Source organism: Canis lupus, chromosome 24 (genome assembly GCF_011100685.1).
Source record: "Canis lupus familiaris isolate Mischka breed German Shepherd chromosome 24, alternate assembly UU_Cfam_GSD_1.0, whole genome shotgun sequence".
Taxonomy (NCBI): domain Eukaryota; kingdom Metazoa; phylum Chordata; class Mammalia; order Carnivora; family Canidae; genus Canis; species Canis lupus.
In genome coordinates, this window is record NC_049245.1 from 12,711,095 (window position 1) to 12,728,600 (window position 17,506).

General features: G+C 40.2%; 1 protein-coding gene and 1 long non-coding RNA gene across 15 annotated transcripts in view; one reads left to right on the forward strand and one right to left on the reverse strand.

Annotated features, from left to right (window-relative positions):
- Positions 1-9,518, reverse strand: part of ANKEF1 (ankyrin repeat and EF-hand domain containing 1) — a 34,594-nt gene extending 25,076 nt beyond the window's left edge. For 2 of the 8 annotated variants that reach the window (XM_038571621.1, XM_038571617.1), the window contains exons 1-2: positions 9,368-9,517; positions 3,518-3,907 (exon numbers count right to left, since the gene is read on the reverse strand). In XM_038571621.1, the coding sequence (XP_038427549.1) occupies positions 3,518-3,863 (346 nt within the window). In that variant the 5' untranslated portion in view covers positions 3,864-3,907; positions 9,368-9,517. Of the gene's footprint in view, positions 1-3,517; positions 3,908-6,601; positions 6,622-7,134; positions 7,285-8,485; positions 8,784-9,367 lie in introns of those variants that run through there. The other 6 variants (XR_005377573.1, XM_038571616.1, XR_005377574.1 and 3 more) reach the window with 5 other exon arrangements.
- A 4,856-nt stretch (positions 9,519-14,374) lies between these two features.
- The window catches only part of LOC111092101, a 115,113-nt gene continuing 111,981 nt past the window's right edge, over positions 14,375-17,506 (forward strand). For all 7 annotated transcript variants that reach the window (XR_005377586.1, XR_005377583.1, XR_005377587.1 and 4 more), the window contains exon 1: positions 14,375-14,512. This is a non-coding gene — a long non-coding RNA (uncharacterized LOC111092101). The remainder of the gene's footprint in view (positions 14,513-17,506) is intronic.

Sequence of the window (17,506 nt, forward strand, 5' to 3'; positions counted from 1 at the left end):
AAATGGTCTAGAGAGGCAAAAAAAAGTTAACATGTATGTATAATTGACATTCATGTAGAACCATGTAGAACAGGAAAAATGTAGAGATATAATAGAAGAAAACTTTCTTGAAGCAAAAACTTGAATTTGAACATTGAAAAAGCATACTGGGGTCTCAAAAAAAAAATACATGGGTTAAGAACAGTCATCAAGGCATGGTAAAGCAAGGTAGAGGACTTGTCCCGCGAAAGTCTGGGTAACCATTCAAGTCATCTAAGGAGAAAAAGTCAAGCCAGCCTCCAGATTTTGCCATGGCAACATTCAATGCTAGAAAATAAATAAAGGATCTCTACAGTATTTCTTAAGAAAACAGGGAGTTTTTTGTATCTATCAAGCTGATTTTTCATATATAAAAGCAGCAGACATGTAAGTTTAAGGATGCAAAAGGTTATTGTACTAATCTCTTCTTTCATCACAAAATGTTAAGAATACCATGTAAAGTGCTAATTCAATAAACAAAGGTTTATGTATATGGATATGAAAAGCTATCAAACTTGCCATTAAAATAACCAAAAAGAGTTCTCTCCCCAAGAAAAAAATCTGTAACTATATATGGTGACAGGTGTTAACTAGACTTATTGTGGTGATCATTTTGCAATCCATACAAATATCAAATTATGTGCACACCTGAAACTGATTATACCTCAATTTTTAAAAATTAATCAGTAAATAATAAAAATAAATAATACTACCATTCCAACAACCAAAAAATAAAAGAACTAAAAGCAGACCATTAACCTTAGAAAACATGACACATACACACAACAAAATAAAGAGCATATGGACCATATAGGAAAATATTTTCATATGTATTTGTTTATATATTTATATATGTTAAATATATTTTACCTTCATTATATAAAAATAAATGACCATTCTGTAGCCAAACCTTTGGGCCATCTAATTAAATATAAATTGTTAGTAATTCTATCATTAAAAGCCACAATTTATATAAAAGCAAAATCTATATTTCATATAAACTGATATATCTAAAATAGGGTTACTCAGAACAGTTAAAAACGGAAATATGGTCAAGGACATGGTTGAAAATAGAAATTCAAAGACCCAAACAAGTCACAGTAGGCAACAGTGGACCAAAACAACAACCAACAACAATGTCACCTGGAGAATACCAGTTGAGGCTGAATTCATTAGAAAAGACCCTAAAGTACTTGGGAAATGGATATTTATAATGAGGCATGTGCAACTCACAGTTGAAGTCTATCTGGACTGACTCTTTAGGCCACAAGAACATTAATTAACATTCTAAAACTGAAGCAAAAAAGAGGGCAAAGATGGTAGATCGTAGAATTTGCATACGGCATTGAGGACTGGGTATGTATTCCTATAAATGGGAGAACCAATGGAATGGGTGCTGTTAGCAGCTAGTCTAGCTCACCCCTTAAAGAGAACAGACAACACTCTTCTGTTCTCCAGAATAGACAGACACGAATTAATCCCCCAGGACAACATACAGGAAAGAGCTTCTTGGTTTAGAGATTTATCTTTTCCATGTTCTGCAAAATTGTTCAAAAGCACAGTTTAGCCTAGAGTATGTCCCACATCCTTCTAAAGATCCAGTAAGTATTTTAACCATTTAAATCTTGGCTTATCCTTTTTTTCTTTTTGGCTTATCCTTTAGGAACAATGTGCAGTGAGTCATATATCAATCCCTGGAAAATAGGATGATAATGGCAGAAAGGACTGTGGAATAAGCAAAGCAATGGGGCTAGTGGCAGCCAAAACTGAGAGCTGTGCAAGGCGAGCTAGATTTGTTGATGTGGGGAAGTCAGGGCTCTCGGTGCAATAAGCATTACCATGGGTTATATAGAATCAAGTCTCTATGGGGCAGTACTAACAAGGTGGTTATGCATGTATCAAGATTTATATTTGTTCCAAGTTTTATATTTTTAATTCTTCCTATGTGATTTATCAGATTGTTTTCTCATACATTCATCTCCCAGGACCTTGATAGGTTTAATATTAATTTGAATGAGCTTAGAAATTAACCATATGGCTGTTGCATTTGCTACAAGAATTCACTTGATCTTGTTTCTAATTTTACTTGCTTAGTTTTAATTTTACAATTTTAGAATTTTATGATATAATATTTCTCAACTTTTTTTTAGATTATATTTGATTCAAATTCCAGAAGGCAAACCATTCACCACTACAGTTTCTCCAAAGTATTTTTTTTTTTTACAAAATTCCAGGTATGTAATATTCCATAAGGAAAAACTATTTCAAGTGTCGTAGACGAATGGATAATGTCACTGTCTTTAGTCTGTCTGACAAATGTGAAATCAACCTGTCTCTGTTTTATTTAATGTTTCTCTAACAAGTTTGACAGTAGAACCAATTTTGCATGTAATGCTTATCAACATCCCAGTGATTCAGTGGCCCATGGAACACGCTTTGGGAAATGATATGCTATAGTTTTGAGAGGCTTCTTTTTTTTCTTTTTCAGAATTTAACATTTTAAAACACATTTGACCCCTGAATACATCTGACATTCATTTCATTATGCAACACTATTAAGTAATTAAATGAATGTTCCTTTTCTTGTCCTCAGGTTCTATTGTTTTAAGAAAGTCACTTATCAAATACCAAGTCTGAAGAGAGTTACAAAAGCAGATTTTGTTCCTCTCAGAAAACATTAACACTAAAAAATTGAATTTATTTCTCCAGCACAGGACTGATGTTAGTGGCTTTGTATTTGAAGCAACTCCTTGGAACAACTGATTAAATTTACCAATTTATATTAAGCCTGGTGGTAATTTTCATGAGGCTGTGTCAAGTCCTTCTGGAACCTTGAGTTATTTGGGCAAGAAACTCCCAAACATGGTGTTAAGATGAGATTATGGAGAATAGAGTGAAGTGGGGCAGTTTCACCTGAAAGAGCATGGAAATGCCGTGTCTCCAGTTTCAAGTGCTATTTCCAAATACATTTCAACTGACCCTAAAAAAATTGGATTTTATGCCAGAATTCACCTTAGCCCTTCCAGTTCCCAACTACAACCCCTTTCTACATCAGACTGCTATTGAAAGGGGACAAAAATCCTTTTGGAGTCCAGATCTAGTACTATTTGAAGTTCTAAAGTATAAAAAGGAATAAGAAATACTCTCCCTCATCTTTTGTTCTAAACAAGAAATTTTATATTTTATAATCGGTGATCATGAATCATGAATTTGGTAATACCAAATTTATCATGCTAAAAATTCTCCACGTTTTGAAAAACCACCAAACACAGATTAATCTAACTCTAATTTTCTTTTTAAGTGAGTAAACTCTCAGCACCTAAGACCATTTTCAAATTATAAGGAGATGGGGTCCTTAGGTATAGCAGTGAGAACCTGGCTTTTCACTTAAACTCATGAGTAATTCACTTCTAAAGTTGGAAAGCAAAAAAGTCCACTTTATTGATTTCTGGCTACAAAGTGGATTGCGCCTGCCAGGTGGAATCTTGGGTTTTCTTACCTTTTCCTTCATTATCAACTTTAGTCATGTCAGCCTTTGCCTTGGCTAATATTTCCAGGGACAACTCATGACCTAGTTCTGCAGCCCTCATTGTCGGAGTACAGCCCATCTTGTCTTGCACATCAGGGTGAGCACCAAGGCTAAGAAGAAAGCTGACCATATCGATGTCATTGGAAACAGAGGCCAGGTGCAGAGCACTGTGTCCATTGATGGGGTCTGTGAAATTGATTAGTTCAGGGTATCCAAGCCTGATCAGCTTTTCTATCTGCTTCGTGTCTTTGTTCCGAACACACTGAAGGACTTTGTAGATTTGCAAGTTCTCGAGTCTCTTGTCTGCTAAAGCCATACTCGACCCCTTCTTGAAAATGCTTTTCTAGACCAAAACTAAAACTATAGCAGCAAAAACAAAAAACAGAAACATACAACTCCAAGTTAATTCTGTCATCTTTTTGGGGGGTTAAATAATATCTTAAGTCTTCCCTGAGACGCTGTTTCTTATGTTATTACTGCAAGTTATTGCAACCGATTTTATGAAAAGGATAAATTACACATAAATACAGAGAATTATTCAGCTAGCATAAAGTTAAATATTTCAAAATAAATCTTTCATCATAATTAATATTAGCCTTGGCAATGCAGCTTTCTTGTTAATTTCTTGTTTCATTTAATCCTCCTTCCTTGACACAGCCTATTTTAGCCATGAAGGTAAGGCTAACAAAAGTGCCAAGGTAAGAATTTGAGCTCCCCACTCTATGGCTCTGTACCAGCATGTCCTCCCAACATAGAGACCATAAGGCTTTAGTAGTTAACAAATGTTATAAAGAGCATGTGGAATTTTGAGGTGCTCATTATAAGTAAGAATCTACTGGGCTTGGTGAGACACCAAATGTGATGGATGATTACTGTGTCATCTAGCACACGAATGAGGTTAGGTAAATGATCGAGAGACAACTGTAATTCTCCTAGATAACCCCACTGTTAAATTGTGATCAACATTCTAATATGTAATTTTATGTCCTTCTGCCAATGGAAAAACAATCTTTTGAATTGAGTAGTAAGTAATACTAGGTATGCCCAGCTTGCTTTTTTTTTTTCCCTCACTTTTTCTGGGAAAGGTACCCCATTAACATATTGGGAATCCATTCCAGATCCTGCAGTCATGCTATCCTAGGCCAAATCATTGCCACAGACTTCTAATTTGTCTCACTGCTTCCGCAACTGGCCCCTAAGGTCTATTCTCTGCTCAGTCCTCAGAAGAATATTTTTAAAATGTAGATCAGATAAAGTCAAGCAAGCTTCCGCCCCAAAATTTTGGATAGGGCTGCCTCTTCTATCCCCTGTGATAGGAATGGGTCTGAGACTGAGGCTTCACCAGTGTGAGTGACTTCTCTCCCCAAGGTGCAGTGAATTTCTCAAGCATGTGCTCAGGAAAGACATGAGCCAGTCAGCATTCTATGAGATGCTTCTGCTAGAACTTTATGGAAGACTGCTGTGTGCTGAGGCAGTTAAGCAGCAGGATGAGGGCCGCGGCTACATGAGCTGCCGTGCTGGCTGTCAGGGAGAGTGCCTATTACAGAGCCAGAGACCGAGGGCAGAGGTTGCCCTCAGGACATGCCCTCCCCACCCCTCTTAATTTAGTATAAGCTAGTCAGCTGAGTTTCTGTTGTTTGCAATTGAAAAGGTTCCATCTTACTACAAAATCTCAAACTACATCACGTTTTCTCCCACAAACATGCTCCCTCACCTACACCCCTGTGGCAGTGAGCTGCACTGGGGACCGCCTGCTCCTCTGAACTGTGTCTCTCTAGGCAACCACGACATCTCCGTTGCCTAGTCCCCTCCTCCCTCACCACCCACTCTTCATTCTCCTTTTCTGGCTCCCCTCTTCTGTCAGAAGCCTAACTGTTGGGGTGCTCAGGGCTCAGCCCTCAGGACTCTTCTCTATTCTCACACACCGCCCCAATGGTCTCATCTTGTCTCATGACCTTCATCCCAATGTGAGGCGTCTGGTTGCTTGATCTCAGATTCACAGACATCTCCGACTCTCCGCAGAGCTTCACAGTGATGTCTCTACCTGTTGACACTTCATTTTCACATGGACCTCTAATAGCCATTCAAAACGTAACATGTCCGGAGCAGGACAGCTGATAGCACCCTGACTTTCTCCAGTTCTCCCCACTTTTGATATTGGCATCACCATCCATGAGTCTACTCAGATGAAAATACTAGAAGTTATTCTTCATCCTTTCTTTCCCCAGAGATCCCCATACTCTTTAAATCCATCAGCAAATCCTGTAACTCTACCTTCAGAATATAGCCTGACACCAGCTGCCAGTGGTGCTGTCCTAGGCCAAATCCTTGCCACAGGCTCTAGGTTGTCTCACTGCTTCTTTAGCAATCCCCCAGAGCCCCTTCTTTATTCAGTCCCCAGAGAAATCTTTTTAAAATGTAGATCAGACAACTCCACCTCCAACATTTTAGTATAACTATTTTTGAATGTAAAGAAAAGTTGAATATCCATTTATCTACCACTGAGATCCTGTTGTTAATGCTTTACTTGCTTTATCACACCTCTACCCATCTGTCTATCCACACTCATCCATCTTATTTTTTGATCCATTTCAAAGTAAATTGCAGGCCTATTCCAGCATACAATATCCTTAGCTGGGGTTCGATATTTGCTTACAGTTCTTTTTTTCCCTTTGTCTTTTGAATATATAATGAAATTACAAGAATTAAGTGTACCATTCCATGAGTTTTGACAAATGCATATATCTATGTAATCCAAACTCCTATCAGGATATAGAATACTACTTTCATGCCAGAAACTTCTCCCCAAACTTTTAAAAGTAGTTCAGGGGGCACCTGGCTGGCCTCAATGGTTGAACATCTGCCTTTGGCTCAGGTTGTGATCCCGGGTTCCTGGGATCAAGTCCCACATCAGGATCCCCACAGGGAGCCTGCTTCTCCCTTTGCCTATGCCTCTGCCTCTCTCTGTGTGTTTCTCATGAATAAATAAATAAAATCTTAAAGAAAAAAAGCAGTTCAATAGCTTTTCGTTGTAATCAGAATAAATCCAAACACCTCATGATGATCTTGTAAGAACATTTTCTCTGCCCTTGATCTTTACTCCAAACTCCCTTGATAAGGTGATTTCCAGCCACACTGGCCGTATTTCTGTTTATGGAGCAGAAGTACATTCCTGCCTCTGCACCTTCTTGTTCCCTCTGCCTGGAGTGTTCTTTGCCCTGAAACCAACAGGTTGACAGTTCTTACCATTCAAACTGCAGCCACCATGTCACTTCATCCCTTTTTTTCCTTCATAATGAAGTGAAACATTACTGTATGTTACATTTCTATAGATCTCTAGATACTGATATATTCAATTTATGTATTGTGTGACTTGCCCACAAGTACAGAGCCTTCATAGAGCAGAAGTTTTTTTTTTATTATAATGACCAAATTATTTCTCCATCACCCAGAACCTGGCTCATGCAAGGTATTCAAGTAATGGTTGCTCAATAAATGATGACTGAAAAGTAGAAGATTGAGGAGCAGAAGGAACCAAAGAAAATGCCCAGAAAAGGACAAGGTTTCTGGCTTGAGCAACTGGCTACCTGTGTCTGAGATGGGGAGCTCAAGATGCAGTCCAGATTGGTCAGAGAGTGTAGACGGTTATGCGTGGGACATGCTGAGTCAGAATCCACAAGGCAGTAGGGTACAAAATTCAAGAGAGAGAGAGATCTGAGCCTGGCCTATGGGGGCACTGGAGGTTTTGGTGGCTGCAGAGAAGCCTGAGAAGGGCCTGAGAAGTCAAGGAGGAGAGCACGGTAAGCGAGAAGAGTGACTACCACTGTCAAATGCACATTGCTGCCTCGTCCTTTTCTCTCCACTTGTCTGCCTGCTGGCTTTTCTTTGTGTTTCCTCCTTTGCCCCTGGGACATCAGTCATCACATGGCCTGTGGCTTCAATGTCCTGTTTGCTGTAGCCCCTCTCTTCCCTTCTAATCTGTTTATAACATGTGATGGACTAGGAAACCAGATAACACAGCTGGTTAGAACTATGTGTGTAAATAGGCTCCCACTGAGTCCTGAGCTGCCCCACGTCACTTGGCCTCCGCTGCACGTCTGGGTGATATTTACTTTAGCAGCTGTGTATGGTTTGTTCTGTTATTACCAGCCATATTCTAGGTAGGTGCCGTGTCATACTGCATACATAGGCACAATATACGCAACAGGATATCGTGCTTCCAAATAGCTCATTGACTCTCCTGAATCTATGTCACCTCACTTGTGTGAATAGAGACGTCCTAATCAGGGACTTGACCCCAACAAAGAATTAGCAGCGTGCGGCATCGTCCAGGCAAACTATAATGATGAATTCCATAGTCCACGGGCCAGTTCTACAGTGTGCACTCTTCCAGCTAAAGCCCTGAAGGGCTGGGGAGCGAGTGGTGCCCTGTGCTGATCTTCACAACCTGCTGCCAAGACTGACCAAGAGCCTCGCCCCACTGGAGGAAATAACAAAAGTCCTGCCCTCCAGTTCTGGCCTCTTCAGTTCGTTTATTTATTAGTTTTAGAGGTAGAATTTAGTGATTCATCACTTGTATATAACACTTGCATAAAACAATTGCCCTCCTAATGCCCAACACCCAGTTACCCCATCCCTCCACCTTCTCCTCTCCAGCAACTCTGTTTGTTCCCTATAGTGAAAGAGTCTCTTATGGTTCGCCCCCCCCTCGGTTTTTATCTTTATTTTTCTTTCCCTTCCTCTATGTTCATCTGTTTTGTTTCTTACATTCCGCATATGAGTGAAATCATATGGTGTTTGTCTTTCTCAGACTGACTTATTTTACTTAGCATAATACACTCTAGTTCTGGCTTCCTCGAAAAATTGTGTAACATCTCTGATTTTCAGGGTTTGGGGGGGTTCATCATATATACACATGCTCCACTATGTATACTTTACCTTTGTTTGGCCCTGGAGCCACCTTGGCATACCCCCGCCAGATCATCTGTATAGACAGTCTCAAAAGACTGTGGAATCGAACAGGATTTCTTGACCCAAGGTCAATGTTTGGGCCTGAGACCTCTGAAATTATTCGACAATCTGCAGTGTGTGTGTGTGTCCAGGTCCATTTTCCCCCTGTGGGGGATCCACAGAACTTATCAACTTCTCCAAGGAATCTGTTATACAAGGGTGGTTTGCTAGAAAGAGGAATGAAGGGAACCACGCTTGGAACAGTGGTGAGTGTGGGACTGCAGGCAAGGAGATCTGGTTGTTGGTGATTCCTTCCTTCTCTGTGTCATTTATACAAACTGGTTGCATAAATCTGGACACATTATCTACATGGTTTGTGCCTCAGTCTCTTTATCTGTGAAATGGAAATGACAGTACCCACTCCATGGGGCTTGTAAAAAAGAGGAAATGAGACAATCTTAGTAAAATATTTAGCAAAGTCCCTTAACACAGGCTGGTTATGAATAAATCAAATTTCTGTGGGTTTCAACTCTGCCACGGCCACAGTGTCTATTTCAGTTTTATTTATTTTAATGACTATATTTGAGAGAGAGCAGAGCGAGCAAGAGGGAGGGAGAGAGAGCAGGAGCAGGGGTGAGGGGCAGAGGGAGAGGGACAACAGACTCCCCCACTGAGCAGAGCTTCAGATGGGCTCTATCCCAGGACCCTGAGATCATGACCTGAGCCTAATGCAGACACTTCAGCAACTGGGCCACCAGGCGCCCCTGTCCCTTTCAGTGTTACGTCTCAGAAAAACCCGCAGGGGAGGGAGGTTAAGAACTAATTTCAAGGGAAAGGCCAGGTGTGCAGGCAGCAAGATGCCAGGCTCACCTCCTAGAGCGGCGGAAGGCCTGCGGGGGCGCCGGGCAGCCCCAGCCCTAGGGCCCTGCCACCGGGCGCGGGCCCCCGCCGCGACCTCGGGCTCCCGGAGCCCGGCCTGGGCGCCCAGGCGCGAGTGGTGTCTCCGCGGGCAGAGCAGGCGAGCGCGCGCGGGGCAGCAGGGAGCGGGTGTGCGTGTCCATGGGCCCCGGTCCGCCGTGGCCAGCTCGCCGCCAGGGGAGCGCAGGGGGCGGCGTGGGAGCCGCGGGGACTGGGCGATTGTGAGCTGCGGCCACGCCCGCCCCGCTGCCAGGGCAACCGCTCGGGGGCGCGGCGCGGCGCGGCGGGGGTGGCGCCGCCGGGGGGTGCCCGCCAGGGGGCGCCCGCGGGAGGCCCTGCGCTCCCCACGCCGCGGGCCGGGCGGTTGCCCTCGCCCCTGCTCCTCGGTCCTCCCGTCCGCAGCCTCTTCTCCCACCCCCTGCCCTCCTTCTAAAAAGCATTTAATCCGAAACGTAGGCCTCCTGTAGTGAAACCAACCAACCAATTGATTACAATATAGAATACAATCATTTTAAAAGTAAAGTTAAATGAAAAATACAATACATTGTACCATAAAATGAAAAAAATCTACTTGTCGGAGACAACTGCTGTAGGTTCTTGTCAATCTTCCCAGAATTTTTCTTTGCATACTCTAAAATTAATGTAGGCTTAAACATATTTATGCAATGGTATAAGTGTATGCAAATCGATGTAGCAAATGGGAGCAAACCTATCAAGGAGACCACTTTATTTCAGGGCCTGCAAGTGTGAGCTAACATCCCAACCCCCAACACACACTTTTTTTGCAGGCCAATTCTGTTTTTTTTTTTTTTTTTTTTTTTTTTATTATAGACACACAGTGAGAGAGAGAGAGAGAGAGAGAGAGAGAGGCAGAGACATAGGCAGAGGGAGAAGCAGGCTCCATGCACCGGGAGCCCGACGTGGGACTCGATCCCGGGTCTCCAGGACCGCGCCCTGGGCCAAAGGCAGGCGCCAAACCGCTGCGCACCCAGGGATCCCTGCAGACCAATTCTGAAAGCTTTTGTTTACGAGAGTGCAAAGCCTGTATGCTTTTAAAAGTAACGTGCAATAGCTTCTGATTAGACACAATAGTTCTCTCATTCCAATCTATTCTATTTTCTATCCAGAGATTGTGTTTGAAAATATAATTTAAAACTATTTCATGAACACAAAGGAATATACTATATAACATGTGGAAAGTATGAAGAAACAAAACAAACCATGGCTAAAGAAGTTTGCTTCTACTGCTGGATTCCCTGTACATTTCTTCTCCATATCGTGACCTCCCACTCCTGTCCCCATAGGTAACCACTATTTTGAAATTGGGATTTAACATCTCCTTGCCCTTTAAAAAATATGTTGCTTCATATGAATGCTTCTCTTAAAAATGTGTATTTAGTATTGCATATTTTGAGAATTTATAAAAGTGGAGTAGAAAGGTATGTATCGTTTTGACTTTTCTTGTTCCAACATCTTATTTTTTTTTCAACATCTTATTTTTGAAATATACTTTTTTTTTTTTTATGATAGTCACACACACACAGAGAGAGAGGCAGAGACACAGGCAGAGGGAGAAGCAGGCTCCATGCAGGGAGCCCAACGTGGGACTCGATTCCGGGACTCCAGGACCACGTCCCGGCCAAAGGCAGGCGCTAAACCGCTGAGCCACCCAGGGATCCCCATAGCTCTTTTAGCTTAATAGCTGTATACTATCCTATTGTATTGCCATTCCATATCTCTTTTGAATCAACTCTATATTGATGAACATTTGAGATTTATCCGATAATTGGTATTATAAGGAATGCTGCCATGATCATCTTTTGTACGTGTCTACAGATGCATGAATTCAAGAGTTTTTCTAGGGTATATGCCTAGAAGTGAAGTTTCTGGGTCATAGGTTATTTATAACATCAAGATAATGTTGACTTGTTTTCAAAGTGTGTGTGTATGTGTATATATATATATATATATATATATATATATATATATATATATAAATTCAGACTCTCCATCAGCAGTGTGTCTAGGCCAAAACTTAGTTTCATCATCCTAAACTTTCTGCCAATCTAGTGAGTGTAAATTGGTATTTCATGATTTTATTTTGCATGATCTGATTAATAACTGTTAGTCTGAGAGCTTGATTTTTTGGAAATATTTGACTTTAATTTTACTAGCAAGTGACACTATTCACCCTTACCTATTTATCACATAACTCTCTTGGGTATTTTAGCAGGATAGGTGTAAACTGCACTTGAATTTATCAGAACTCTGGTGCAAATATTGAGTAACTGTAGGGTAGACATTTGTTAGTTGAATGAAATCTGGGAGATAACTAGCCTGACTCACTGTCCTCACTTGGTTTGGGGACATATTTTCCCCCTGAAGGGATATGCTCTGAGTTTCACAAAAATGCCTTTTGTTTTTATGAGCAAGTAACTGAAAAGTAGCTTCTCAATGATAATCCTATTTGATTTCAGACTTTTTGCAGTCTAAGGAGGCTAGGTAAACAGAGCTGCTTCCTGTTAATGAGGGGACAGGCATAGCATGGGTGAAATGTTAGAGGTCCTGCAGATTGGTAAATAGACACAAACTTTCCCCTCTTTCACCAGAAGTCTTCAAACCACTGAAATTCTTAACTTGAACTTTGTTTATATTTTTGCTTTCAGCCATTTGGCAGTGGAGTCATCCAAACTTGAGTAACAGGAAGAATGAGAGTAAAGGGAGATAATAGTCCTACTGCTTGAAATAAAGCTAACCGACTATGAGACAGACTAATACGTGGGCTAAATTCTCTGCCAGTGATCTTTATCTGGGATTCAATTAAGTTTTATCTTTAAGTTACCACTCTGCAAAGTGATTGCACACTTAGTACTTCTTATGTAGTCCCAGACATTCCGTAAAATGGTAAATAAAGTGATTCTATTGAATTACTTCCCACATCTTTTAAAAAGCGTCCTTAAAATCCACTAATAAATTGCATCAATTACCAGAGCCCTTGAATTCTTATTTACTTGCCTGAAAGGCCAGCCACAGAGTAGTTGTTCCATAACAATACTATATTAATTAATTTAAATGTGGAAATAATTGAAATATGAGTTAGTAACTGGTGTGGCATACCAGTGGATGATGGTATATTTAACCGGAGATAAAATCTGTTAAATTGTTATGGATCTTTTCATAAAATTGAGGCAAAGTTCATGGAGCTTATTGTTGTTACCTTTTCAAATATACTTACAAAATGCATCTTTTTATATTGCCCATGTGTTAGTGTTTTCTCCTTCTAAAAATAAATCTTTCAGGGTGCCTTCAAATTATGGGGGAGACTGTTTACTATTTGTACTGCACGTTGACTTAAAGCTTTGTGTACTGTACAAGTAAATGATGGATTGCTAACATATTTAGTTGTTTCTTTCCAAAAGAGAAATAAAAACATGTCAAAAAGCTTTGAAATGGAAAATAAATTTTTTGACAACATAGAGCACTGCTTTCTACATTCATTAAGGATTTGCATAGCTTCTTTTATATCATAACAATTATGAAACACCTCTTGAAGGAATGAATGTCAAGCAGGAATAGAAAAGTCTGTGGATAAATGTATTCATATCAGGATCTTTACTTTTCTCTGGCCTAGGGCAAGGCTTTCTAAGATCATAGAGAAAAATGTTTGTGAACCTGAAATAAACACCTCAAAACTTCTCTTGTCCCTGAGCATTTTTCATACTTGTAGGCTACTGCTATATTATTCAGATTTCTTAAGTACTTGTTTATTTTTAAATTTTGTATAAATCTAATTCTTAGATTATATTAAATCTCTCACAGTTAGTATATTTTTATCAAGTTCTTCTATTTCTAGTAATTTTCACTGCCATACTGTGTGAGCATATAGATTTATGACATATCTCTTCCTAGTTTTGCTTTTTAGTATCATGCAATGTGTCTCCTTTTCTTAGGGGGTGTCCATAACCTTTCATTCCTCCTTGTCTAATAATCTTTTTGTTTGCCATCTGTCCAATGTTTTATTTTTAAACTCTCATTATCAATTTACAGATATGTTTCTGTAAATGCTATATAGCTAGCTTTTTCTATTATTATATCTAATCTATCTCTGTCTTTTGATGAAAGAATGGAATATATTGACATTTAATGTAACAAGGGATATACTTCATTTTAGTCTCTTAATCCTATTGTTTATTATATCATTTTCTCTGTTATAACCATTTTTTCCTTATTTTTCTGGTTGGCTCAAATTCCTCCTTATTAACTTTGGAAATCTGATGAACTTTTCCATCCCATTAATAATCATCTTGCATTTTCAGGTGCTAATATTCTATTTTTTTCATTTTTTTATAAAAATAAGATAACTCTTCCCCACTTATTTCCGGATGCTCTGTTCACTCAATGCTTTTCCCATTCTCCTTTCCTGAAATACTCTTCTATGCTTCCCTAAATACTCTTCTACTCCTAGATCTTGGGGATGTCACATTTCTCCACATCTCTCTAATGAGTTGGCACCAACTGTTGAGTTTGGCCAAAATAACTTAGAACTTCTAATTCCAGGTATTTATTATGTTATCACTGGCAGTATGCATCTTCATGTCAATGTGTATGACACTTTTCTAGGCAATCTAACTTTTTTCATTGAAAGGCAGTTTCACATTGTAGTATGAACTTGGGCATGCGAGTCAGACTCCTGGGCTTGTGTCTCAGTACCTCTGCCTACTAACTACATAAACTTGGGGAAGTTAAATAACTTTTTTGTGCCTCAGTGTAGAAATAATACCATTGTGGTGAGTTAAAATGTCCACACATTCTTTGATCCTCCCCTTAAATAAAGAGTTTAATTCTACCCCCCCCCCCCCACCTGCATACATGTTGGGTTTTGTCTCTTGCTTCTAGTGACTAGAATAAAGTGGTAGTGACATTATGTGACATCTGAGATGAGATCATAAAAGACATTGTGGCCTCTGAATCTCTCTGTCTCTCACAATGTTTGCTGACTTCTCAGGGGGAAGCCAGCTGCCATGTCAGAAGGACACTCAGGTAGCCCAATGGAGAGACCCATGTGATGAGGAGTTGAAGCCTCCAGCCAACAGTCATGTGAGTAAAGTCATCTAGGAAGTAGACCCTTCTGCTAAAGTCAAACCTTCAGATGCCGACAGCTGTGGCTGACATTCTGACTCCATCCTCAAGAAAACCCTTGAGCCAGCACACTATTCCCAGATTTGTGACCCATGGAAAGTGTGAAATCATGACTGTTGTGTTAAGGTGCTAAATTTAGGGGTACTTTGTTATATAGCAAAAGATAACTAATGCATCCAGTTCCCAGAATTGAGATGAGGAATGAGTAAGACAGAGCATGTAAAGAACTTCACTATTATTCTTATTATCTGACCCAGCAAGTTGTGTTGAAAGATTCTTTCCTAATCACTTACTCCTCTTCATCTCCCTCTCTTGACATTTCTGTCTGAGTCTTTTGTTTTTAGTTAGAGTTGTGTCTCCAGAATTTTCCACAGCTGGGTACATAAATGCTAGATTTTTCTGAATCTTTGCATATCTTTGCAAATATTTTTAGTGTGCCCTGACAGATATTTTAATGTACCTTAGTTGTGTATTGAATTTCTGGGGTAGGCCTTTTTCTGACAGCACTCTGTAATGTTATACCCTACCTTCTAGCTGCTGCTCCATTTCCCTCTAGTGAATAATTATTCTACTCCTGTCTAGCGGATGATGTCTATCAATTGTTTTTCCTTTTTGCTTTGCAAATCAGTTGTTATTTCTTTCCTCCAAGTTTTGAATATTTCCCTTTGTTATTTAAATTTTGGAATATAACCAGGGTGTGTTTAGGTTGGTATCTTTTCTTACCAATTCTGCAAAGAAGTCAGGAACCTTGGGGATCCCTGGGTGTGGCTCAGTGGTTTGGCATCTGCCTTTGGCCCAGGGCATGACCCTGGAGTTCCAGGATCAAGTCCCACATCAGGCTTCCTGCATGGAGCCTGCTTCTCCTCTCTGTGTCTCTGCCTCTCTATCTGTGTGTCTCTCATGAATAAATAAATAAAATCTTAAAAAAAAAAAAAAGTCAGGAACCTCTTTTAATATGCGAACTTGGGTGTTCAGCCCAGATTAAGTGTTATTTTACTGATTGTTTAATTATTGCCTTTAGTTTCTCTGAACCCAGAAAAGCCTAGAACTGGTTAGGCAGTGCTTCTAAAATTTTAAAATGCATAAGAGTTATCCAAGGATCTTGTTAAGATGCAGATTCTGATTTACAGTATGTGAAAGGCAAGTACTTGTTAGCTAAGGGAGTCAGGCACTCTGTGGCAAGAGATAAGTCAGTACTAAAACAATACGTGCATAAAGTTACTTATGATATGCACTGGAGACATGGGGCTTTTTTCTCTTTCAAGACCATCCCACGACCCAGATGACTCATGGCTAGGATAAGCAGGGACTGCCACAAAACGATTGACTTGTTTCTATCCCATTCCCACCTACGACACAGGAGGTATCAACAGGAAATAAGGGAGAGAGAAATATTCTGGGGGAGGCAGAGTTTAGGGAAGTTAGTTTGGTGCCTGAACACATCCTAAATCCAAATGGATCAGTCGGAGTAGACAGAGGCCTGAACGTAAAACTTTTGAAGTGTTCGTGTATGCCAGATCATGTAAATGGTACCTCCTCCTCATCTGGAGATGACGGAAGGCAAGGGTCTTCAGGAAGGATCTGAGCCAACAGGATAGGCTGGGATCTCAAAGTAAGCAGTCACTCATCCCCTTTTCACTCTCCTAAGCTCTTGGAGGGCAGAAAATTTGACCTCACAAGTTTCTGCCTTTCCAAATGAGAGATTTCTGAGCTGAGGAGCAGGAGTTGTGGGCTACTTCGATAGTGGTGCAATGGAACAATGGGAAAGACCCTCAGAGGGAGTGTGAGAGATTTATGAGTTCCAAAGGAAAATGCAGCCAAAATAAGGCTAAACGGAGGTCTAGAGAATCATGTCCACCAGTTATGTTGAAACCAGCATGTCAGTAATAATTTAAAAATCAGACACCCCTGGGGCTCCAGGGTGGCTTATCAGTTAAGTGCCTGATTCTTGATATCAGTTAAGTGCTCCCATTTTGATCTCAGAGTTCTGAATTCAAGCCCCATGTTGGGCTCCATTCTGGGTGTGAAGCCTACTTTAAGAAAAAAGAAATCAGACTTCTCTATCTGCCCAGCACCTGGGCAGGACCAGCTGATGACTCCAGCAGTAGAAGATAGCATAGTCCAGCTGTGTCCACAAAGGTCATCATCACTCATTCAAACAGATTCTCTTTTTTCCCTTTCCTCCCCTCTCTCTCCAACCAGCATATATCAGGGATGGACAATGTGCTAATTCTGATAATACTTGGATTTCATTCACTAGTTGCTTGTGACTGCTATAACAGGATTAGACAGAAAAACCTAGATTAGATTAGATTGTTGAATAGGAAAACATTTAATTTCCCCATCACTAAGTGAAAATGAGGACTTTATTTACAAAGAAGGATATGATTGATTAAAGACAGGGTGATCATGTGTAAATGGTTTGACTGGGACAAGCTAGTTTACACCTTGTATTCAGGTTTCATTGTTAGGAGGTACTGCAACCATTAGACCATGAAGGGACTGGGTGGCAGGCTCTGAGGGGGGCACTTGATGGGATGAGCATTGGCTGTTATTCTGTATGTTGGCAAACTGAACACCAATAAAAAATAAATTTATTATTAAAAAAAAAAAAAAAAGACCAGGAAGGGATGAGCCTCGCGATAATGGCCAACCGGTTAAGGCTAGCAGAGCAAATTCCAAGAACTTGGAGGCTTTACTTAACTTGAATTAACTTGGACCAGCTCTCTCTGACTTCATACTAAGTGAGATAAAAATTGCCTATATTTTTAAGCTATCTTGAGGTGAGCATCTTCTTATAGACAAAAACCTCATGACACAGCATCCTTTTGGTACTGAATAAAACGCTCATCGATGATGCATTTATTAAATAAATCTTTTGATGTCTATCTTTTCCATATATATGATAATACATATGATCTGAATATCTATCTAGAAGTTTTGGCTGGTTTG